At 41.2% G+C, this 25,088-nt stretch overlaps 2 protein-coding genes across 2 annotated transcripts in view; one reads left to right on the forward strand and one right to left on the reverse strand.

Annotated features, from left to right (window-relative positions):
* The window catches only part of LOC136872435 (carbohydrate sulfotransferase 11), a 231,359-nt gene extending 213,024 nt beyond the window's left edge, over positions 1 to 18,335 (reverse strand). The window contains exon 1 of the mRNA XM_067146252.2: positions 17,798 to 18,335. Coding sequence (XP_067002353.1) covers positions 17,798 to 17,938 — 141 coding nt within the window. The 5' untranslated portion in view covers positions 17,939 to 18,335. The remainder of the gene's footprint in view (positions 1 to 17,797) is intronic.
* Positions 1 to 25,088, forward strand: part of LOC136872180 (uncharacterized) — a 421,215-nt gene that overhangs the window by 235,761 nt on the left and 160,366 nt on the right. The window lies entirely within an intron of this gene.

Raw genomic sequence — 25,088 nt, forward strand, 5'->3', positions numbered from 1 at the left:
TCCAGTGTATGGGACCCTCACCAGGATTACCTGATTCAAGAACTGGAAAAAATCCAAAGAAAAGCAGCTCGATTTGTTCTGAGTGATTTCCGACAAAAGAGTAGCGTTACAAAAATGTTGCAATGTTTGGGTTGGGAAGAACTGAGAGAAAGAAAAAGAGCTGCTCGACTGTGGTATGTTCCGAGCTGTCAGCGGAGAGATGGCGTGGAATGACATTAGTAGACGAATAAGTTTGAAAGGCGTTTATAAAAGTAGGAAAGATCACAATATGAAGATAAAGTTGGAATTCAAGAGGACAAACTGGGGCAAATATTCATTTATAGGAAGGGGAGTTAGGGATTGGAATAACTTACCAAGGGAGATGTTCAATAAATTTCCAATTTCTTTGAAATCATTTCGGAAAAGGCTAGGAAAGCAACAGATAGGGAATCTGCCACCTGGGCGACTGCCCTAAATGCAGATCAGTATTGATTGATGTGTGTAATATTACGTGAAGCATCAAATATCTAGCTACTGTTTTCACTTTCAGCTTGAGAAGAAATCTATATGCGGAAAATGTATGTATGAGTTGGAAGACCCGAAGTATTTTTAAAACCACTAGCCACTAACGTCGCACCGATACAGGTAGGTCTTATGGCCACGATGGGATAGGAAAGGGCTACGAGTGGAAAGGAAGTGGCTGTGTTCTTAATTAATGTTCAGCCACAGCATTTGCCTGATCTGCAAATGGGAAATCACGGAAAACCATCTTTAGGGCTTCCGACAGTGGGGTTCGAATTCACTTTCTCCCGAATACAAGCTCACAGGTGCACGACCCTAACTGCACAGCCAACTTGCTCGGTCGGACGTTTCTTGAAGGCATCACATGCATCAAATTTATAGCGGCATCTTGCTGTAATGTAGAAGGGTCTTGTAGTATTTATGTACTTCTTCATCCAGGCAGACATCTGTATACGCGTTTCGTTAGTGACAGACATATATTAGGAAATCTCACATGATACGTGTAGATGGCTGGGATTTTATCGGACAAGTCTCTAATGGACCAGCGTGTTATTTGTAACATTATCTATGAGGCGTGTCAACGCTCGCGAAGAAATGTCTAGAACTCTACGTTCCCGTTTTCTGAAGACTTATTCCAGTACCCAGATAATCTGCAGATCACTTTTCTACGCACTGAACATAATGATGCGACCAGTGGTTGCGAAGGTAAATCGTAGGGTTACCGTAGTGCTGAGTAATGACATTCGGAGCATGACTAGTGCATCTGCGTGTTATGAAAGGTGCTGCTCATAGGGTCAGCCGTGCTGCACTAGTACTTTCTGATCCAGTGAAGAAAGCAATGGCAAACTACCTCACTCCTTATCTTGCCTAGTACGCCTCATTTTGGTGCTGCCATTGGTTTTTGGGGTTTCCTTATAACCGCATAACCTTTGGTGGTGCTAATTGAGGATCCAACCAGCCTCTGGGCTGATGACCTAACAGACAGACTGTATCATGGAGGCGGTAAGTATAATTAGTGCCTAAAAATGAAACTCTCCACGTGTAGTGTAAAATAAATTTAGAAGAGAAGTATTTGTTAATTCATTTTAATAAGCACTTTGGGGATGTGTGGTCATTAGCTGAGTGGCTTGGTCAGTCTAGATCTAAATACAGTGTCGGTGTTTCTATCCCGGCACAGATCGATAGCATATTTAAGGTTTCTCAAATGCGACGGTTTCATGTTATGTGATCAGCTGCACGTGAACGAACAAAATTCAGCTCCGTCACTCTGATGTGTGTGAAGACCCTTACCATTTGCTTTCGTTAAAAAAAAAAAAAAAATCTTTAGAGGGCAGCTTATCTTTAATTGTTTATAATATTTTTTTAACATGTGCCCCTTCATCGGAAAGGGGGATTCGAGTTCGAGACCCGAATAGGTCACATTTTCAGCACTTTTCCTTGAGATAGTTGTTTTTATGGTTCAGCGCTTGTGAATCTTCTTCTTATTATTATTTTTTACAATTTGCTTTATGTCCCACAGACACAGATAAGTCTTATGGCGACGTAGGGATAAGAAAGGCCTAGAAGTGGGAAGGAAGCGGCCGTGGCCTTAAGTACGGTGTAGCCTCATCATTTGCCTGGTGTGAAAATTGGAAACCACGGAAAACCAAAAACCATATCCAGGGCTGGCGACAGTGGGGTTCGAACCCACTATCTCCCGGATGCAAGCTCACAGTTGCGCGCCCCTAACCGCACGGCCAACTCTCCCGATCTCATTATTATTATTATTATTATTATTATTATTATTATTATTATTATTATTATTATTATTATTATTATTATTATTATAACGGGGTTACCCGTGGAATGCAGAGGTGAAAGAAGGTGCGGGCTGGAATGGGTCTAACTACAAAGCTGAGATATTGATTAAAATTTCATTAAAGGTTATATTTTCAAAAATAGCAAAACAATTTTCACATAAACGTTCAGATTTTTACAAGTAACAATAAGTCAAATCAGGTACAATACCAGGAAAGCCAAGATTTAGAGATATTTTAACAATCTGGCCTACAAGCCCTAATTTTTACAATTTCTGAGCACTCAGCTCACAACCACATATTGCCAAAGGGCAGAAATCCCCTCATTACGTGGAGCACTTGCTCCCACCTAGCACTGTCAGGCCTCCTAGAGGCACATATCCAAATACAAGAAAGAGCTGACCCGCTCTCAATATTTCAAGCCTATCAAAGGCCACAATGGACTTTACTATTAACTGCCCTCAAGTCACACTTACAAAGAAACAGGGGTATCTTGTACCCAACCTACTGGGCTTTAGTAGAAAAATAATAGGTTAAGTTAATGGCCCGCAACACCAAGTAGAATGGAGGCGAGTACTTGCACTCCTACATGAAGTCTTTTAAAACCTAAGAGGCACTAGGCCGATGAAGCAGGGGACATTCCCAAACTATGGAGGTGACTCGTATACAGAATAAATTTAATACATTACGGAAGAGTAGAAGAACGATTACGAAAACGTAGTCACCTCGAATTCAAAATGAAGGGGAGCTCGAGAGGGTAAAGCACTCTCTATCCCCGATTTTCAGTTAAAGTTATATGAATATTTACAAAATTTTACATGTTTAAGAGATAGGTTACATAATAAAGGTTTCGGACCTTCCCCGCGGGTTAAACTGCTGAGCTAGCAAGAAATAAAGATGGTTAAGTGGCCATTACCTTGTTGAAGAGCTGCGGCCGGATGAAAGAGGCGCTTCCCGCCTCCTGCTACACTTCCATACACTAGGCTAGATGTTGTTCGAGTGGCGGAGAGACAGGAAAATCAGCAGTTTTTATACTCTCGGGGAAGATTCGAGACCTTTCATGAATAATTAAGACACATCCACAGTCGTTTATTGGCTGGCTAAAAGTTACACATCAAAATTGGAGAAGAAATACACGATTGGTCAAAAATTAATTACAGAAATAATTGATTGACTAACTTCAAAACTGGCGGAAAGAAAAGATTTATATTGCCAACCCACTAATGAAAGAACGAAATTTAGTAAAGAACAAACTTATGAATACAAAATTTCTTCAAATAAAGTTCTTCCACTTCGCACCAGGGCGCATGGTCATAGTTTTTTGTAGAGACATCAATCAGAGAAAACTTATGAGTTGATACAGTTGTTAAAGTTCAGAGTTTCTCCTGTAGAGGAGTACTTAAAGGCAGAAAATTCAAATGTGCGGCGTAGAGGTGTTTTTTTTTTTTTTGCTAGGGTCTTTACGTCGCGCCGACACAGATAGGTCTTATGGCGACGATGGGATAGGAAAGGCCTAGGAGTTGGAAGGAAGCGGCCGTGGCCTTAATTAAGGTACAGCCCCAGCATTCGCCTGGTGTGAAAATGGGAAACCACGGAAAACCATTTTCAGGGCTGCCGATAGTGGGATTCGAACCTACTATCTCCCGGATGCAAGCTCACAGCCGCGCGCCTCTACGCGCACGGCCAACTCGCCCGGTGCGTAGAGGTGTACCAACCGGTACAATTATTATTATTATTATTATTATTATTATTATTATTATTATTATTATTATTATTATTATTATTATTCTTTGCGTTTAGGCCATCTGTGGACCACGGTGCTTGTGTTCTTCTCTGTATTATAAATAATGCTTGCCGCGGTAGACTGTCAGGTGACGTCCTTCTAACACGGCTGTGCCATTCACTTTCGTAGGTTCTAATCCCCTCAGCTATACAAGATTTTAACTCCCAATTTCATTCTGATGTCATCTCTACTTATCCTGTCTGACAACCGTAACCCAAAAGAAATCTTAAGAATCTTACTAGAGGACCCGTGAAGCTCCGCAGTAGTCAGATAACTCGTCTTGATGTGCCTGTCGTAGTTATATTGTTCACCTGCCCTTGTCAGTGGTTTTATGAACATTAATAACAAGCGCGTTGTGGTATGCCGCAGTTCGTATACTGAATTAATCCATTCTGATGTCATCATGACGTCTGTTTGGTAAAAACCTATCCATATATTCGTTTTTTTAATCCTGTAGTTCTTGATATAAAGCTTCGTATTGTGTCGTAGAAGGCAATGGTATTTTTAATCGCAGTTCTTCTATGTGGAAACTCATATAGAAGCGCTTTTTGCCAGGCAGATAACTTTTTTGAGACACATGGCCTTCACTATTCCTGGTGTAGCTATCTTATCCTTCGATACGTGTTCCCAGATAATGTCTAAGGCGTATGTCATGATGGGCTTTGTTTGTACGTAGACGTTTTTCTTTTAGCAGCATGTAATTTATTAGGAATATGTTTGGAAGCTGTGAAAGGTTAGAGAATCAAAAAGTATCTAGCAGACAATAGTATTATTCCGTGATCAGAGGAATGTATACTCTCTGGCTTGTCAGGTATGACACTACTAAGGATGAAGATCACATATATCAGAATATTAATGAAAGTGTTAATCACTTAGTAACCTGCGAAGTACAGAATGTATTGCGGGTTAGGGTAAACCTTCACCTGCAATTATTGGAGTGATATTTTAATGATTTGATCTTATGATTACTCAAAGTTGGCTGAACTTACAGACCTTTCAATGTCTCACGATTCTCCGGCAGGTAATTCCGGAGAGAATATAATAAAAATGAACCAAATCGGTCCAGTAGAACGGACGGACGGATTTGCCAAAGCTGTTTTTAGTAAACTCTGTTAATATATAGATTTCTACCGTTTCTATTCTTTTCATTTCCACTTATAAAATCCAAATTTCACGACCATTTAATAATGTTCGTATTTTCTTCATGACTATTCTCTTTGTTTCTTCCCACGTACGTTTTGATTCAACCATTTGCTGAATTATGTTTTCTAATATCACATTGTAAATGTTGATGTAATTTTTAGATCGAAATATAACTTTCCAGGTAACTAAACCAGTTTTTCTATTATTGTGCCATTTCGGACTACTCTTTCCTCCTCGGTAATGTTTTCCTTCTTTTGCCATTGTTTTTGTATTAGGAGTGTTCATATTTAATGCAGTTTTGTGGTATTTTCTTGTAAATATTCCTCATAAGTATCTGGTCTTCTGGCAATAATATTGTTCTAAAGAATCTATTTTTTCGAATGCATATACTCTTGGGATTTGTCAATTTCCACTCGTCTAGTGTTTTGGACCTCAACCCCGAAAGGATAGTGTAAAGTGCTTGTGCTAAATTTTGTCCTAACTCAGTTGTTATGTGGCCTCTGTGAATTCAAGTAATGCTTCGAGTGACTCTAGATATACGTTTCAGGCGATTATTCGTTTTTTTTTTTAAGGATCCCCCAAAACATAAACTGCTGTTTGACTGTCCTATGTTTTTAGGAGCAAGACATACTCTACACTGTCGCCTGAATGATTGTAACAATGAATTTGTGAATTCTCTCTATCACGCATTCAAGAAACCGTGTTGTTATAAGCAGTTTCTAGTATTCACTCAACACATCTTTCATAAACTTTTATCATAATATTCGATTTGTGGTGTACCTTCTTTAATGGTTAAACTATAACCCTAATATACTTTGTAGAATAGGGTTCATTTTCAATACATCAGAAGGCATAGCTCTAACAACCCGGATTAACAAACTAGAGTTAGCATATCGACTGACCAAGAACATTAAATGTCTCTCTCTTAACACGAATTTGAGGCACTACCAGACAGGTATCCGTCCAGAAGTCCTATACGCCACTGGATGCTTAATACTGAATAGGAAAGGTTTGTTGGAGAAATTAGAGGTCGTGAAGAGGAAGATCTTCAGAATGATACTAGAACTGATCAAAGTAGATGGCGAGTACAGAAGGCGACCAAATCAGTACCTATACAGTTATACTGAAAACATCACAGACGTAACCATGAAGAGACGTCCGACTTTCTATGGACTATATTGCCACTTACTGGAAGATTATTACCCTTCAGACAGCATTATAAACAAAGGAACTTTTTTTTCCATTCATCAAGATTGTGAGTGAAGTGTTTATTGCCTTACCAGGTGTGATAGAGCGCACGCAATTATTAATTCCTGTCGCATGTCATTCCGATAACATGCGGAGCGCATTGCGGTATACGGGAGTGGGAGGGAGGTTAATATTCCTCTGCTTTGAATAATAATGGTGTACTTTCTCTCTAAAGGTGAGGGTTCGAGTCCATTCTCGGTATATGTGCTTGTCATAAGTGTGAGAAGCGCAACAACCCACAATTAACTTCGCAAACTTAGCATGTCAAAAACCACTTGTTATAGTATTGTTTTTCTTTTTTTCACAATTTATTTCACGTCGCACTGACACAGATAGTTCTTATGGCGGCGATGGGATAGGAAAGGGGGAGCAGTGGAAAGGAAGCAGCCGTGGCCATAATTAAGGTACAGATCCCACATTTGCTTGGTGGACTACGTTTTACTTTGTTAGATGTTCGGATGCTTTTTCTTTGCAGTTGGTTTAACGTCCCACTAATTCAGATGCATTTTCCGCGACTATGGGACGGGGTAGGAAAGGGCTAGGTATGGATACGAAGCGGCCGAGGCGAGGACTTGATTAAAGTACAGCCTGGTTTGACAATGGGACATCACGGAAAACCATGTTCAGGGCGGACCGTACCACGCAACCAACTTGCTCGGTTTGAAATTCTTTGCTTTTGTTTTACAGCGCCTGTCAGTAGCCTGTTGTGAATCAATGGAATACATGTCCATCATTTTATAAAGTTCCAAGTTTCATTACTTTTTGCGAATTCACGCCGCGTTTTGGCGAGTTTTTTCTCGTTTCAAACTGTTAGCCATGCAATTTCTTAGACTGACTATGCACTTATAATAGAAAACCTACTGGAGGTATTTAAACCTAACTTTATGTTTAGAATGTATCAAATCAAAAAAAAAACACTTTAGGTACTTTATTACTGTGGTCGTAAGGCAGAACCCGATATAAAAAATTAAAAATTAAAAAATCGGATTTTCGGTTTTAATGCCAGTGTGGTAGACGTTGCAACGCAAAGTATGATAGCAAATCCCGGTATGATTCTGGTCCCCATAGAATACACTGTTCCCTAAATAATAATAATGTTATTGGCTTTACGTCCCACTACCTACGTGTTTAGGTCTTCGGAGACGCCGAGGTGCCGGAATTTTGTCTCGCAGGAGTTCTTTTACGTGCCCGTAAATCTACCGACACGAGGCTGACGTATTTGAGCACCTTCAAATACCACCGGACTGAGCCAGGATCGAACCTGCCATGTTGGGGTCAGAAGGCCAGCGCCTCAACCGTCTGAGCCACTCAGCCCGGCGTTCCCTAAATAAAAATTCCGATATGTTCAATATAGATATTAAGGTAACTGAGTGATTTATTCCGTTAACTTGCTGACTAAATAAAAATAAAGTTTGTTTCTTCCTTTTTATTACATTCACAAATACATACCACTTTAATTTAGATGACATTGAAGTACGATATGAATTTCAGCGAATTGTCCAAGTACAACTAGGCAACCTTCGTCTCTATATCACTAATCAAACAGGAAAATAGAAGGCATCCTGTACTTCGAAGAATGAAGGTATCGGCCAAAGAAAGAGAAGATCCACGAAAGGCGTGAAAATGCAACACTTCCTAGGCCACGGATGCTCTATACCATCGGGGGCGGAAAATAACAAGAGTTGACTAAGGGAGGTCGGATAGGAAAGATGAAAGAGGAGCCTGGCACAAGTAAGTGAAAGCAATGCCAGGACTCAGCTAAGGGCCCCGTAGTCGCCAACCCACGCTTCTATGCTGAAAGCCCCTCAGGCCCCTTTTAGTCGCCTCGTACGACAGGCAGGGGCTACCGTGGGTGTTATTTTACAGGGTGGGGGGAAACTTTTAAAAGCACCTCCTGAAAAATCGAGTTATTTGACATATCGGGTTCTTCCTTAGAAGCACAGCTATATCCTTTCAAAAGCCTTGAATATACTTGGAACCGAGCGAGTTGGCCGCGTGGATAGGGTCGCGTAGCTGTAAGCTTGTATTCGGGAGATGGGGGGGGGGGTCGAATCCCTTCATCGACGGCCCTGAAGATGGTTTCCCTTTTCCACACCTGGTTCCTGTCATGAATGATATGAAAGTATTGACCATAGGGTCAGCTGCTGTATACATTTCAGTGGTATGTAAAAGCACTTTCTAGCTCGGTGAGGAGAGTGTGCGAAAACTATCTCGCTCTTCAGTAACGCTTATGCTACATATTACAGCTGACGGTGGATCAGTTGAGGATCCAACCAGCCTTCGATCTTTGGACTCAACATACATGTTTCTGTATTCGTACGAAGGTGTCACGGTTTTATTCTTGGTGGGTGGTTTGTGATGTCAGAGGAATTTCTCGTGCTCCGTTCTTACAAGTGACGATGAGATAGGAGTGGGGTGGAGGAGTGAGCTACTGCTGCTATATTAAACAAGGAATGCATCAGAAAATACCGTGCACCATTTGTATACAACAATTGAATGAATAAAAATGAATAGAGATATCAATTGACAACATAATATTGTTATTAACATTATTACTACAAAATTCAAAATCATTCTCTCACGCAGTCTGTATACTGGCACTTGCCGCTGTCGTATCTTGAGACTAATATTTAATTTGATTGACTAGTAAGCTGTGTTACGTCCCAAACGAAGTCATGGTTTAATGCCATTGTGTAAATTCATCGTATTCGAATACTGTTAATTGTAAAACAAAACATTCCAAAGCATTGTATTTTATCGCGCCCAGAATATAACATGTTTACTGTGGCTTTAAGGGTAGTTGTGATTAAACTATATATTTTATCTAATGAAATTGTCTTGTTATATTTTTCTAAGAAATTCTACTTTTAATGGGTCATTCACTTTTCGTGGAATACGTAGGTCAGAAAGTTTCGTTCGTCCATAACAACTGACAGCCTCATTCTCCGAAAGTTAGACCTCTTCCCGTTCCTGTTATGATTAGTATTAATAGAGGCTCATAATCACGTAGTTTTGTCCGATAAAAGACCACCACCCTCGATGATTTAACGGCTGAGTGATCAACGTTTTGGTCTTCGGACCACGGAGTTTCAGGTTCGAGTCATAGCCGAGTTTTGGGATTTTAACAGTGTTTGGTCAATTACTGTCGCTTAAGAGACTGAGGTTTGTGTTGTTGTTGTTGTTGTTGTTGTTTTTAAAAATGGCATTAAGTCGTAGCGGCCCAGATAGGTCTTACGGCGAAAATTACTTACATCTGGCTAGGACGGGAAGGAAGCGACCGTGGCCATAATTAAGGTACAGCCCCGGTATTTGCCTGCTGTGAAAATGGGAAACCATCGAAAACCATCTTCAGGGCTACCGACAGTGGGGTAGTCTGTCATGGCTGAATGTTGTGCTGTTCGATGCACTGATCGCCACACAACGAACAATAATTTTGTGTTCAAAATCCCAAATTACTAACTTTGTGGTTTTGTTGCGTTTCTGTCGCTTTTGCATAACTGACTACATGTTGTTTTTCTTTGTACATACGCGTTGTTATGTTCGGCCTTTTTTAGATCTGTAATTTTCACGCTTATGAGGTCCTCGCTTTCTTCTGATCCGACACCCTCCGTATTCATTTCTTGTTTCGTCTTGTTGTGACATAGAACACTAAATGTTTTCAATTAATTAACAAAGCGAGCAGAGGAGCCGCGTGTGATAATGCACTACAGGCATGGACTGCATTCGGGAGGCGAGTGGGTTCGAACCCCACCGTCAGGTATCCTGAGAATGGTTTTGTGTGTTTTACCATTTTTTACTTACAGGCAAATACGGGACAGTTCCTATTCCTAGGCCATAGTCATTTCATCTTCGTTAGCTCCTCGACTGAGGTTGATGTAAAACATGCCATATAATTTTATCTTATCTCATCCCCGACCCCGTATGGGGGAACGGGATAAGGAGGTAGGCATTCATTATCGCAATAACATCTTAACATTTTCGACGACATTTAGTTGGGTTTGCAAAGGTAACGGTCATGCTTTTGATCAAGGTTCACTTCCTGACATGAAAACAGACTCTTGGATGGAAGAATCATTGTCAAACTTTCTATTCCTCGCCCTGTTCTTTGGTCTTTCGAAATTAAATATTTATTATCTTACTGTTTGTCTAATATATGCTTCGCTAGTAAACTTGCGGAGTTCTTTTATGATAGGAAAGTATCAAGCGCTTTGGGGGAAATTTGTAGAGAATACATTCAAACACGTTTTATAAGTATAGAAGTGCACTCTTGTACTGGCGAAGTGTAGATAAATCGGACTTCTCGTCGTGTGAATATGGAAAACCCGGGAAAACCATCTTTAGTGGTGCCGACAGTGAGGCTCGGAACTATATTTTTTGTTTATTATTATGGCCCTTGGGACATTTGGCTGTCAACAATGTACAAACCCCCTGTGGGTGGGGGACGCGGATGAAGAATACACCTACATTATCCCCCTGCCTGTCGTAATAGGCGACTAAAAGAGGTCCCAAGGGCCCACAACTTAGGAGCGTGGGTTGGCGACCACGGGGCCGTTATCTGAGTCCTGACATTGCTTCCACTTACGTATGCTAGGCTCCTCACATTTATCTATCATGTCCGACCTCCCTTCGTGAACTCTTGTTCTTTTCCGACCCCGACGGTATTAGAGCATTCGAAGCCTAGGGAGTCTTTCATTTTCACGTCCTTCGTGGCCCTTGCCTTTCTTTTTCTGGTACTTCATTTTTCGAAGTGTCGGATCCTTTCCTTTTCTTTCTCACTCTCTTACCCCATGTGGATGGGGGTCGAAAATGAAAAATACACTTACGGTATCCCCTGCCTGTCGTAAGAAGCGACTGAAAGGGAGCAACTAAGGAATGAATGAATTAGAACTACGAGATTACTTGTGATTAGTACCATCACGCGAGGAACACCCTGGGTCGGCTTTACTTGCGAATAGTACCACTATGTTAGTACACAATAGGTTTGTGATTAGTAGCAACAGTTAGTGGATCACTATGGGTTTACAGTAGCCGTGATTAGTACCACAATATGCGGAGCACCACGGGCTTACTTTGGCTGTGATTTGTGTCATTACGTGAGAAACACCACGGGTCTGGGCGTTGCCTGTGATTAGTACCCACTATGTGAGGAACACAACGGGATAGTACGAGTCCCTGTGATTAATACACCTAGGTGAGGAACACCGCGGTTTTGCGTTGCCTATGAGTGGCGCCATTATGTGAGAAACACTATAGTAGTAGTACTATAATGTGTGGAACATCGTGAGTCCACGTTACTTGTGATTAGTACCACTACATAAGAAATACCATGGTTCTACTTTCCTAGTGAAAAGTACCATTATGAGGAGCCGTTGACCTGGATTTTGGACCCCTCTAGACAACAAGCATCATCGATTCAGGATTGTGCTTTGGAAGGAGTCCCTTGGTCAGTAATACTATTGTTTTAAGATACTCGTAATTTCTGGGAAGGTGAGGCATTGCGGGTTGGATCCACTGATTGTTTTAAGTTCATTATCATTGCTCATCGTCGCCTTTTTGAATTATACTAGTCAGTGGACTGATTTTGGATTATCTTAACTTTCAGTATTGTGAGTTGGATCCGATGGTTATTTTAAATTCATATGCATCCATTCATTCTTCATCATCACGTTTTGAATTCTGGTCAGTGGATGAATGTTGGACTTTTAAATTGTCATTACATTTCGTACCATTAGAGGCCGATGACCTAGATGTTAGACCCCTTTAAACAACAAGCATCATCACGAACAATGCACAATGATTAAAATGTTGGAGAAAAGAAAGAAAACAATTGGACAACAAGGTAAAAAACATACAGAATGATAGAAAGGGTCTAGAACAGAGCGAAAAGGAAAGAAAGAAAAATACACTTAAAGTAAACACTTGTTTTTTAAAAATAGATATTTACACCACTTTTCGTGAAGTATTTTGCAGTTGCACTGTACACACGTAGGTCTCCGGTTGCCAGTAATAGCTGGGTATGTGTTGGAAGGGAAACACGAAGGTGCACAAGGGCTCGAACCTATCATCTCCGAGTACAACGTTGTAGCTACACGACTCGTACATCAGCGTCAACTCGCTTGGTACAGCAAAGTGAACTATAAAGGTTGCGTCCTCTGAGTCTCTTTGGTGGTGAGTACATAAATTGGCTACCCCAGAAAGAATTTCCCTTCGTTTTCAGTTAATGTCGGCTGGATCCTTTCCTTTGGCTCTTCTCCATTCTGCCTCTCTTGCTTGTAAGTTTTTCAAGCCAAAGACATTTATTTTCTGAGGGTTAAGTGCTTTTTTCTCTGTGTTTCTTCCTTTCCTCGTTAAATTATCACAGGCATTATCATCCTCATCGCAACAGTATTTTGTAAAGTATAGATGTAGTGTAGGCATAAACTCTAGACAAAATTAAGCGAATTAACTTATGTGTCGCACAGCCAAGGAGTGCCGTCGTTTGGAGTGATCTCAGTACTTTTCCTCGCCGGGCTGAGTGGCTCAGGCGGTTGAGGCCCTGGCCTTCTGACCCCAGCTCGGCAGGTTCGATCCTGGCTCATTCCGGTGGTATTTGAAGGTGCTCAGATACGTTGTCGGTAGATGCAGAGTGGATCTCTGACCGGCCAGCTGAGCAGAGGAAGGGTGGCCACGACTCTACCGTAGTTCTACTTCTCTGCATTCGGGAGACGGGACAGGGCTGGACCTCGCGGCTGTCCGCAACCGTCGGCTGTCCTGAGAATGGTTTTCCGTGTTTTTCATTCTCCTGCACTAAGGCGAATGCCGGGAAAGTTCCTAGTATAGGCCACGGCCGCTAAAACCCTCACCTTCTCCGAGTATCTCCTTTATCGTAACAAATCTGCCAGCCTGAGACACGGCGTCACCGTCTAAGAGGCCCGCCTCCCCCTTCAGTGGAGGAATGAAAACATTTTAGTAGTAATCAAATACGTCAGCCTCGTGTCGGCACCTTTATATGCCTCCGAATACTGTCAAAAGTAGTTAGTGAAACGTAAAAAAACAATATTATTAGTTTTTGACCTTGTTTATCTATGACATTCGGAGGCCTGTCAATTTCGTGAAAAGTTATTCCTTCCTTATTACCAATCCATTATTATCCGTCTCCTTGGCTGAGTAATCAGCGTACTGGCCTTCGTTGCAGAGGGTCTCGGGTTCAATTTCCAGCCGGGCTGGGGATTTTACCTGCATATAGTTAATTCCTCGGGGCCGGGGACCAGGTGTTTGTGTTCGGCTTAATACACTTCTCTTCATCTACAAACGATGCAACACAGCACACTACCAACCACCACGAAAACGCGCAATCGCTCGAAATAGTTCGACGTAGAGTTGACGTCAGAAGGATATCCGGTCAAATCCATATCAAGGGGAAAAGGCCAGGAAGAAAAATACCAGTCTGTTATTATTCAACACGTTTAACAGTATGGTCTTCCTTGTGTGCCTTTCTCGTGATTAATAATAATAATAATAATAATAATAATAATAATAATAATAATAATAATAATAATAATAACAATAGTCATCTTATTCTTCCACCGCTTTTCCCACATCTGTGAGATCACGGGTGCGAACTGTGTCGCTCATTTGGGTTTGGCTCTATTTTGCGGCTGGGTGCCCTTCTTGACACCAACCCTATATGTAGGGATGTAATCACTATTGCGTGTTTCTATGTTGGTTGGTGGTGTAGTGCGTTTTCTGAATATGAAGAGGAAAGTGTTGGGACAAACACAAACACCCAGTCTCCCCGAGTCAGAATAATTAATCAGACGCGATTTAAATGCCCAACGCGGCCGGGAATCGAACCCGGGACTCTCTGAACCGAAAGGATCAACGCTTGACCATTCAGCCAATGAGTCGGACAATGATGATATTATTATTATTATTATTATTATTATTATTATTATTATTCGTCTCACTATTTGCTTATAAGGTTTTCGGAGACGCCGAAATATCCGAATTTTGTCCCATAAGAAATATTTCACGTGTCATTAAATCTGCCGACGGGGCTGGCGTATTTAAGTACCTACAAATACCACCAAACTGACCCGGGATCGAACCCACTAACACCGGGCTGAGTGGCTCAGACGGTTGAGGTGTTGGCCATCTGACCCCAACGTGGCAGGTTCAATCCTGGCTTAATCCGGTGGTATTTGAAGGTGCTCAAATACACCAGCCTCCTGTTGGTAGATTTCCTGGCATGTAAAAGAACTCCTGCTGGTCTAAATTCCGCCACCTCGGCGTCTCTGAAAACTGTAAAAGTAGTTAGTGGGACGTAAAAGAAAAAACATTATTATTATTATTATTATTATTATTATTATTATTATTATTATTATTATTATTATTATCGAACCCACTAACTTCAGCAGCTCAAAAGGCATGAACTACTTAGCCTCGGTGACTTTGTTTCTGAACTCGAAATTGATGGTTGATTTTATCCATAATGAAAATGAAAACTTACAACCTGTTTTCCAGTCATTGACCCGGTCAGGGATGTAATGAATGAAGCATATATAGGCTGTTAGTACGATGGGGTCGCCACTCCCAAAGTGATATATTAATGACTGATAGATGCAATGAAATGAGAATGGAGAGTGTTGTTGGAATGAATGATGACAGGGAAAACTGGAGTACCCGGAGAAAAACCTGTCCCGCCTCCGCTTTGTCCAGCACAAATCGCACATGGAGTGACCGGGATTTGAACCACCGGTGAGAGGCCGACGCGCTGCCGCCTGAGCCACGGAGGCTCTATTTTATCCATAAAAACTGATAAATTCATTGAAAACGTTCAGCAAAAGATTTTCCTATTTTGTAAGAAAAATTCGCATTGGATTATGACGCCTTAAAGTGTAAACTAAGTTCCACTATAGGGGCAAAAGATCTCTCTATAGGTCGTCGCCCCGAACAAATAGCATTAAAAGAAAGTTTCACTGTAAGTTTCACGAATGGTGCCGTGTCACATGATAAGAGAGAAAATTAGTTTTACAGTATGAGCCCCTCATGCACTGACCAAAATAAACACTGCAGCTCAGCAGTTTAAGGGCTGGAACGAAAGAATCAATCCAAACTACGGAATTGTTGATATTGTACATCGAAATGAGTTTAGATGACACTTTAATTAACACTGGTTAAGTGGTTTTCTACATCACATATGCATACAATACTAGCTGCCATACCCCTCGTTGACGAGAATATAGGTATTTAAAAATTAAATCTTAGGCGCCTTTCCCTAAACTACCATTTCATCAAGCGTCAATAAAGTTATTTATAGCCTAGACTGCAGTGCTTTATTCCCCGACTTTACATAGCGATTTTCGTCAAATTACGTTACCCCATTTTCTCGTGACTCGGCATTGATATGGACTCAGCAACAAAAAATGAAATTTGTGAACATCTCTGTTATTATAGCCGATATGGTAAAAATGTATAAGGCCGGGCTGAGTGGCTCAGACGGTTAAGGCGCTGGCCTTCTGGCCCCAACTTGGCAGGTTCGATCCTGGCTCAGTCCGGTGGTATTTGAAGGTGCTCAAATACGTCAGCCTCGTGTCGGTAGAGTTACTGGCACGTAAAAGAACTCCTGCGGGACTAAATTCCGGCATCTCGTCGTTTCCGAAAACCGTAAAAGAGTAGTTAGTGGGACGTAAAACAAATAACATTAAAAAATAACATTATTAAAAATGTATAAGACATAAATGATCAGAAATTTAATTCTATATAATTTTAGTTATGTAGTATGTATCGACGGATCACGAATAACAATGATTTTTGAGAATTGAATTTTAGGCCTACCCCTAAACTACCATTTTACTGTGTGCGAATAAAATTATTTATAGTCTAGATTGTAGTGGCTCATTCTCCGACTTTACATGCCGATTTTTACTAATTTCTCTTCGGCAATTTTCTCATGATCCCAGTACGTACAGACAGACAGTCCGGCCGATATGGATGGCGGAAACTTTAAAAAGTGCATTCTCTTGTTGCTGTGGACATAGCCGATACAGAAATACCATTATTTTTTAATTCTGAGCAGCGTACAGACAAAACTCGTATATATATTTATCGCAGATGTTGATGCCTCCGTGGCTGAGGCGGCAGCACGCTGGCCTCTCACCGCTGGGTTCCGTGGTTCAAATCCCAGTTAGTCCACGTGAGATTTGTGCTAAACAAAGCGGAGGTGGGACAGGTTTTTCTCTGGGTACTCCGGTTTCCCCTGTCATCTTTCAGTCTAGCAACACTCTCCAGTATCATTTCATTTCATCTGTCAATCATTAATCATTGGGCCTCAGGGAAGTGCGACAGGCTTCGGCAGCCGGCACAATTCCTATCCTCGCCGCTAGATGGAGGCTTCATTCATTCCATTCGTGACCCGGTCAAATGACTGGAAACAGGATGTGGATTTTCATTTTTCATCGCAGATGTTACTAATGATAGTCATCTATATATATAAAGTAAGAATTTTGGCCGTGCATTGCTCAAAATTAAAAAAAGAACGGTATTTCTGTATCGGTCGTGGCCACAGTAACAAGGAAATGCACTTCTTAATGTTCCGCAATTTCTGTCTGTCTGTCTGTCTGTCTGTCTGTCTGTCTGTCTGTCTGTCTGTCTGTCTGTCTGTCTGTACACGCTTCACGAGAAAACGGCTGAAGAGAATTTAATGAAAATCGGTATGTAAAGTCGGGAATTGAGGCTCTACAATCTAAGCTATACATAATTTTATTCACGCTGAGTGAAATGATAGTTTTGGGGAAGGGCTAACATTCATTTCTCAAATATTTATGTTATTACTGGTCTTATCGATAAATACTACATAACTTAAGTTATATAGAATTAAATTTAAGATCATTTATGCCTTATAGATTGTTATCGTACCGACTATGTTGACAGAGATATACATGAATTTTGATTTTTGTTGCCGAGTCCATATTATTGTCAAGCCACGAGAAAATGGGTGAACAAAATTTAATGAAATTCGGTATATAAAGTAGGAGAATAAATCACTAACCGTATATAACTTTATACACTCTGGATGAAATGGTAGTTTTGGGGAAGATGCCTAAAATTTAATTTTTGAATACCTATGTTATTATGCAATTTAATAAAATCTTATTCACAACGTGTACACGAGTTCATCTAGAATTTTGTATATAGGGTAGAATTCCGTAGCGAACCACGGGTACACCAGCTAGTCAACAATAATAAAAGGCGCCTGTTTGTCTTCATGCAACTTTGACTGACATGCGACATAAATCTCTAATTCGACTTCAGAATACAGTATCACGCATGTTGTAAGTTGCCTTACCTGATGATGATTGCGACTGAACGGATGCAGGCGTCCTGGACGCACTTCAGCGCCGGACAAGAGCAACAATAAAAGCGCCGGCAGAGCCGTCAGTCCTAGCAGTAGAAGAAGACAGCGTCGCCACAGACGGCCGGACCGCATCACAGTACCGCTGGCTCGGACACACACATGGAAGACAGGTTGACTTAAGATCACTCTTCGCGATCTAATTCAGTTACATTCAATTCTATTCAATACCGATGTCGAAACACGAAAACCATAATTCAAATTTGATAGTGACTCGAACGAGAAATTTCAAATGAAAGAGACTGAATGTCTGTTATTTTTAAAGTTGGTGGTTTAAAAAAAGAGATTTTGATGTTATATATAGATTTGTTATGTACACTTTTTGAAGACTTGAGGAACAAATTAAGTGACCATTGAGCAATGTTAGTGTGGAAGCAAGCGACCACGTGTTTGCTACATGGTCGTCGCTGCTCCGCTCCGTACACCTGCAGGGACTAGGGGCCACGTCCGACTGGCCGGTCGATGTGAGCCGACGGTAGTTCACTGCGCATGCCTTTGTCTGCAGCATCAGCACTGGCGCGCTGTCCTCGCCTCAAATTCAAAACCTTCCTGTGACCTAGACTATCACACACGAATTGCTTCATTGATTCTGATGATTTAACTTAGTGACAACTGACCGACTGGAACAAACCTTCTTAAAAGAGGGCTGGGATCTACGCATGCACCAGTCATGTGCCAAACTCATAGATTTGTTGGTTTCTCCTCAAGAGATTTACTGAGCTGTAGTTCTCTTCGGGGTAGGGCTGCTGCATTCTTTTCCGTCCATGATATACCGCTCCCATATAACCCGTGCGGATCGGGGTGGTGGAATACATCCATGGTATCTTCTGCTTGTCGTAAGAGGAGACTGAAATGGGGCCTCATTTTAGGAGCATGGGGTTGTGTCAGCCTCCCCATGTCTATCTTTCCTGTTCGACTTGCCATGGTCAATTCTAGTTCTCTTCTGACCTCATCGGTCAGGCGTACGGAGTCATTCCTTCTCACGCCCTTCGCGGCTGATGCCTTTCCTTTACCGATGCCATTATTCTTCGAGGGTCGGAACTGTTCATTTTCCTACGATTAAAGGTTTTATTTTGTGTAGTTGTACTTCCCTTGAAAATAATAATCACAACACCACTTACGTTGTTGTTATACGTCTGTTGACAAATGAAAAATGCTTTTAGCTGTACGTTGTGCTTTGTACATAAATAAATAAATAAATAAATAAATAAATAAATAAATAAATAAACGTCTGAAGGTACCCCTTCGTCTGAGAAGAAATAGTTACACCGCGAGAAGATGCGACAACATTGGGCAAAGACCAAAGCCCAATGGTTGAAAAGCGTAGTTCCAAGAAGGCCCATTCCAATAAATAAATAAATAAATAAATAAATAAATAAATAAATAAATAAATAAATAAATAAATAGTGTATGGTGGTAATGCTAATTTACCTTTATGTTACAATTATCTTTGAATCTGTTGTAATTAATTCCATTCATAAATATAACAAGGATTTTTGAATGCTGACGAAATTGGTATAAAATGCTTCCACATTATTACATCCTAAATACAATCGGCTTGCGTTTGGGGAATGGTGGGTTCGAATCCCACTGTCAGCAGCCCTAAGATGGTTTTCTCCATGGTTTCCCATTTTCGCACCAGGCAAATGCTGTGGCTATACCTTAATTGAGGCCACGGTAGCTTCCTTCCCGCTCCTAGCCTTTTCCTATCTCATCGTCGCCTTCAGACCTATCTGTATCGTTGCGATGTAAAGTATGTTGTAAAATATTTTTAAAAAACCGATCCTTTAATCATTTGAAATAACTCCCTGGGTTAGATCTTAATCCTTGGAGGCTTGCCATATTGTATTTCCGAGAATTTCGAATATAACACACCCGAGCTGTGTAGCTCGGACGGTTGAGGCGCTGGCCTTCTGACACCAACAAGGCAGGTTCGATCCTGGCTCTGTCCCGTGGTATTTGAAGGTGCTTAATGAGTCGTAAAACCAATAACATTAATTCATGATTTTAGGCTGTTTTTCCTGAACTGCATTTAGGCCGGAAGTGATTTTCTAAATGTGTTGTTTTAGTTTGATACAGCTATCCAAGACTTGTAATTTTAAACCTTTCCGGGCCCTATAGCCCTTCAACTTTCGGCGTAATTGAGGAAATTGCTTAATTTTACGTTTTGCATGGTTTTCTCCATGGTTTCCCATTTTCGCACCGGGCGAAATGTTTTCAACATTAAAAATCAGTGATTTCTGTAGGGATAGCGTTCTGTAAAGTAATTGTCAATTTACTGATTATTGCCAAAAGTAATTTGTAATCGTAATTGAGTAAAGTAACTGTAATCAAATCCAATTATTTTCTTGCCATGGATGTGCATTTCCACACAAAGCGGAAGCAGTTAATACAGTAGGAGGGAACATCATCGAGGAAACTTAAAAAAATATAATTTACCTGGCGCCTAGAAGAATTTCGCCTCTACTAATCTTAATATTCTTTGTACCGACAAGTAACCTTTTAATGATTATAGAATATTTCTTTATTCCTCAGCATAGCTTACATCGTGCATAATTCTCCTCTGCGTTTCACTTTGATAAACCACCCATGTCTAAAGAGCGCAGCACGTTCGTACCTCGTTACCCGCTTATTATCACCTGACACTGCAGCTTTCATGAAGTAAACAAGCGAGAAGGTGACTTGAATACAACGAATAATTTAGTCCCTCGCAGAGGAAGCTGTATGGCATAGCTAGTTAGCCGGGTGCCTCCTATACTCAGGGCGGTGGAATCGAATCCCTACGCAGTCAGCATTTAAGTGTGTTTAAATACGAGAAACTATGTTAGTAGGAACTAGAAATATGTTTTTGAAGACTTTCATCCGGAGCGTGGCATTATATGGAAGTGAAATGTGGACTATAACAAGTTCAGAAAGAAAGAGAATAGAAGATTTTGAAATGTAGTGTTACAGAAGAATGCTGAAGGTGAGATGGATAGATCGGATCACGAATGAAGAGAGAGTGAATCGAATTGGTGAGAGGAGATTGATTTGGCTAAATTTGACGGGAAGAAGATATAGATTGATACGGGACATCTGACCATTCAGCAAAGGAGTCAGGCCACTGTAGGAGAGAAATGTTAATATTTAATTTGATTTTAATTTATTTTTGTACGTACATACAGCATCATTATATACTGTTATGCCTTTCAGCATTCAGTCTGCAAGCCTCTGTGAATTTACTAAACGTCGCCACAATCCTCTGTTTGTAACTAGTGCTTTGGCCTCGTTTAGTTCTGTACCTCTTATCATTACATCGAGGGGAACTGAGTCTAACCATCGTCGTCTTTGTTTCCCTCTACTTCTCTTACCCTCCATAACAGAGTATGCTACATTATTCTCCTGGGTAACCTATCCTCCTCCATTCGCCTCACATAACCTCACCATCAAAGCCGATTTATGCGTATAGCATCATCCATCGAGTTCATTCCTAACTTAGCCTTTATTTCCTCATTCCGAGTACCCTCCTGTCACTGTTCCCATCTATTTGTACCAGCTATCATTCTCGCTACTTTAATGTCTGTTACTTCTAACTTATGAATAAGATGTCCTGAGTCTACTCAGATTTCACTCCCGTAAAGCAAATCTGGTCTAAAAACAGACCCATGTAAAGATAGTTTGGTCTGGGAGCTGACTTCCTTCTTACAGAATTCTGTTGATCGCAACTGCGAGCTCACTGCATCAGCTTTACTGCACGTTCATTCAATCTCGCTTACAATACTACCATCCTGGGAGAACATAAATACTTGAAATTATCCACCTTTTCCAGCTTTGTATCACTAATCTGACATTCAGTTCTCTTGGATTTCTTACCTACTGACATCAATTTAGACTTCGAAACGCTAATTTTCGTGTAAGTGTAATTTTAATTTTCTTTTCACTTTCATGTGAATTTTTGTTTCATCAAAGGCCGATAACCTCGACATTACTGCCCTAAGACAGCAATTATTAAGGTAAAAATACATTAATCCACAGAAATTTAACATAGTAAATAGAAAAAAATGCTCCCAAAGGGACAACCGTAAAACACGAACAACTTCTTGTGCATATGAAATTGAGACAGTGATTGACAACAGCGTCGCACAGAATTTCAATCAACGCCTTATTCCAACATTTCTCAGGACAGCTGTTGTTGGTTTATAGGATTCGAACATAGGGTCTCTAGACGGGGCAGTTTCCAATTTTTATCGTGGTAGTGGTGACGATTTGTGTTTTAAGGGACTAACCATCGAGGTTATCAGCCGAAGTCTAATCTTGGGAGTTTGTGTCTCGCCTGACTTTCCGGTAAACTTGCAGGAGCTTTTAACTTTGTGGGGCGTAGATTATGTTTATCGCACCTCGTTACCCTGATATTCTAATCTGCCACTACAACTGCTGCTTGCCAATGATAACCTTCTTTCTTTTAGAGCTACTTTTGCGAGCGCTTTAATTTTCGCTTGTACGCCTATGAATTCTAGACGTGATAAATTGAGTTCAGCGTAGCGTACTGTGTTCACAAGACGAAAACCCGACATCGGTAAGTATTTTGAAGCAGAACTCGTTAAACCGATATGCAGTAGATCAGGGTTTTCCAAGCTTATTGTGTCTGAGACCCCCCCCCCCCCCCCTCAGCATATCGCAATAATGCCCAAAGACCTCCTAGCCACAGAACATAATACTGAATTCAGTGAAGAAAAAAAAATAGAATTTAGTAATGTTACCATGTCTGATTGTATCCGTACAATTTAGAACTAATATTTACTTTCCTTACCACGAACCCACGAACCTACTACGCTGGCGTAGCAGGGGGTGAGGTGATACTCCCATGTGGCGCGTCCTAGGTGGCGAATAGGGGGGTCCTAACCGGCTTGCCGGCGGACTCGAGGGAAATAAAACACCTCTCGCGGACCAAACACACAACCCCTGTGGGTGGGGGACGCAGATGTAGAATAGTCCCACGGTATCACCTGCCTGTTGTAAGAGGCGATTGTATTCGAACCATGAAACTACTTGTGATTAGTACCACCACACGGGGAACACCATGGGTCGCTTTTACTTGCGCGTAGTACCACTATGTTCGGTACAAAATAGGTTTGTGATTAGTAGCAACGGCTTTTACAGTACCTGTGATTAGTACCACAATATGAGCGACACCATGGTTATGGCTTGCTTATGATTAGTACCCACTATATGAGGAACACCGCCGGCCCCGTGGTGTAGGGGTAGCGTGCCTGCCTCTTACCCGGAGGCCCCGGGTTCGATTCCCGGCCAGGTCAGGGATTTTTACCTGCACCTGCGGGCTGGTTCGAGGTCCACTCAGCTTACGTGATTAGAATTGAGGAGCTATCTGACGGTGAGATAGCGGCCCCGGTCTAGAAAGCCAAGAATAACGGCCGAGAGGATTCGTCGTGCTGACCACACGGCACCTCGTAATCTGCAGGCCTTCGGGCTGAGCAGCGGTCGCTTGGTAGGCCAAGGCCCTTCAAGGGCTGTAGTGCCATGGGGTTTGGTTTTGGTTTTTTATATGAGGAACACCACGGGATAGTGCGAGTCCGTGTGATTAGTACACGTATGTGATGAGCACCATAGTTTTGCGTTGCCTGTAAAAAGCGAAATACCATAGGTCTGTAATACATATTCAAAATTCATTACCTGTGAGTAGTACCATAATGTGTGGAATACCGCGAGTCTAGGCTGCTTTTGATTAGTACCGCAACATGATAAATATCATGGTTCTACTTTCCTAGCGATAAGTACCATTATGAGGGGCCGATGACTTGGATTTTGGACTCCTTTAGAATACAAGCATCATCGATTCATTCTTATGCTATAGAAGCTGTCCCTTGGTCCGTAATACTATTGTTTTACGTCAGTTTCTGGGAATGTGGGGCATTGCGGGTCGGATCCCCTGATTGTTTTAAATTGATATCCATCCATTCATTCTTCGTCCTCACGTTTTGAATTCTGGTCAGTGGAGGATTTTGGACTTTTAATTTGTCATTACATTTCGTCTCATTTCGTACCATTAGGGGCCGATGACCCCTTTAAACCAGAAGCATCATCATCATCATCATCATCATCATCATCATCATCATTAGTTTTCTTTAAATTTAAATGTAACGTCATTTACGTAGAGATACTTTATAAATGCATACACATTATAAAACATTGTGACACTTGGCTAACACAACTGAACCTCCATTAGGCCTACTCGAATTTACAGTATCTCGAAGTAACTTAAATTTCCCGGCCTCTTGTCCTCTTGTTCACGTGTATTTATTTCTTTATTACTCGAAATTCGGTTACACGAATTTCTGGATTTCTCGAAGCAAACATTTCCTCCATTGAAGCAAAAAAAAAAAAAAAAAAAAAAAAAAAAAAAAAAAAAAAACCCTCTGTAACTTGAATTTTGTGCAACATTAACTGTGCGATACAGCATTTGTGGTTTGTGAGGGACAGTTAACAAGTAAAGTAAGAATTACAATGCTGCTGGGAGTTAATATGACAGGATCCGAAAAACTAAAACTTCTAATGATCGGAAAATCGGGGAAGCCTCGCTATTTCTTGGGTGTGAATTAATTACTGGTCACGTACGAAAGCAACCCCGGAAGTCAAGGATGACAAGGTCCATCTCGGCTGCGCGGTATTGACGAGAAGTTTCAACGTGAAGGAAGGAAAGTTTAACAGTAACAAAAAGAAGAGACTAACAGATGTTTCCGAAGGTGTTAACGGAGAGGTATGCTTCTTGTTTCACTACTGTATGTACTGTGTCCTGTCTTCCAAAAAGTTACTATAATATGGGTTATAATTAAAGTGATGCCGTAAAATAGAGTTAGTTTGTATATTTTTTTAAAACTGTTAAAAATGATGTATTCAGTATAAGCCCGTAGATAGATATGATTCAGTTATGTGCTATATAGGTAAGGTTATTCTGCCCGAAGGCAGGTCTGAACCTCCGCAGAGGTGTTCCTGAGCCGGAGTTTACGTGCGGTAGGGTGGCCAGTTTCTTTCCGCTCCTCCATTCCCTTAACGGCGCGTGGCAACCCATCCAACTTCTGACCACGCCCAATGTTGCTTTACTTCGGAGATCTCACGGGATCCGGTGTTTCAACACGGCTACGGCCGTTGGCATGTGCTATATATGCTCAAAAAAAGGTATTCTGTACATCTCGAAATTTTGATAACTCGAAATAAAATGTAGCTCCCA

This window comes from Anabrus simplex, chromosome 4 (assembly GCF_040414725.1).
Source record: "Anabrus simplex isolate iqAnaSimp1 chromosome 4, ASM4041472v1, whole genome shotgun sequence".
Taxonomy (NCBI): domain Eukaryota; kingdom Metazoa; phylum Arthropoda; class Insecta; order Orthoptera; family Tettigoniidae; genus Anabrus; species Anabrus simplex.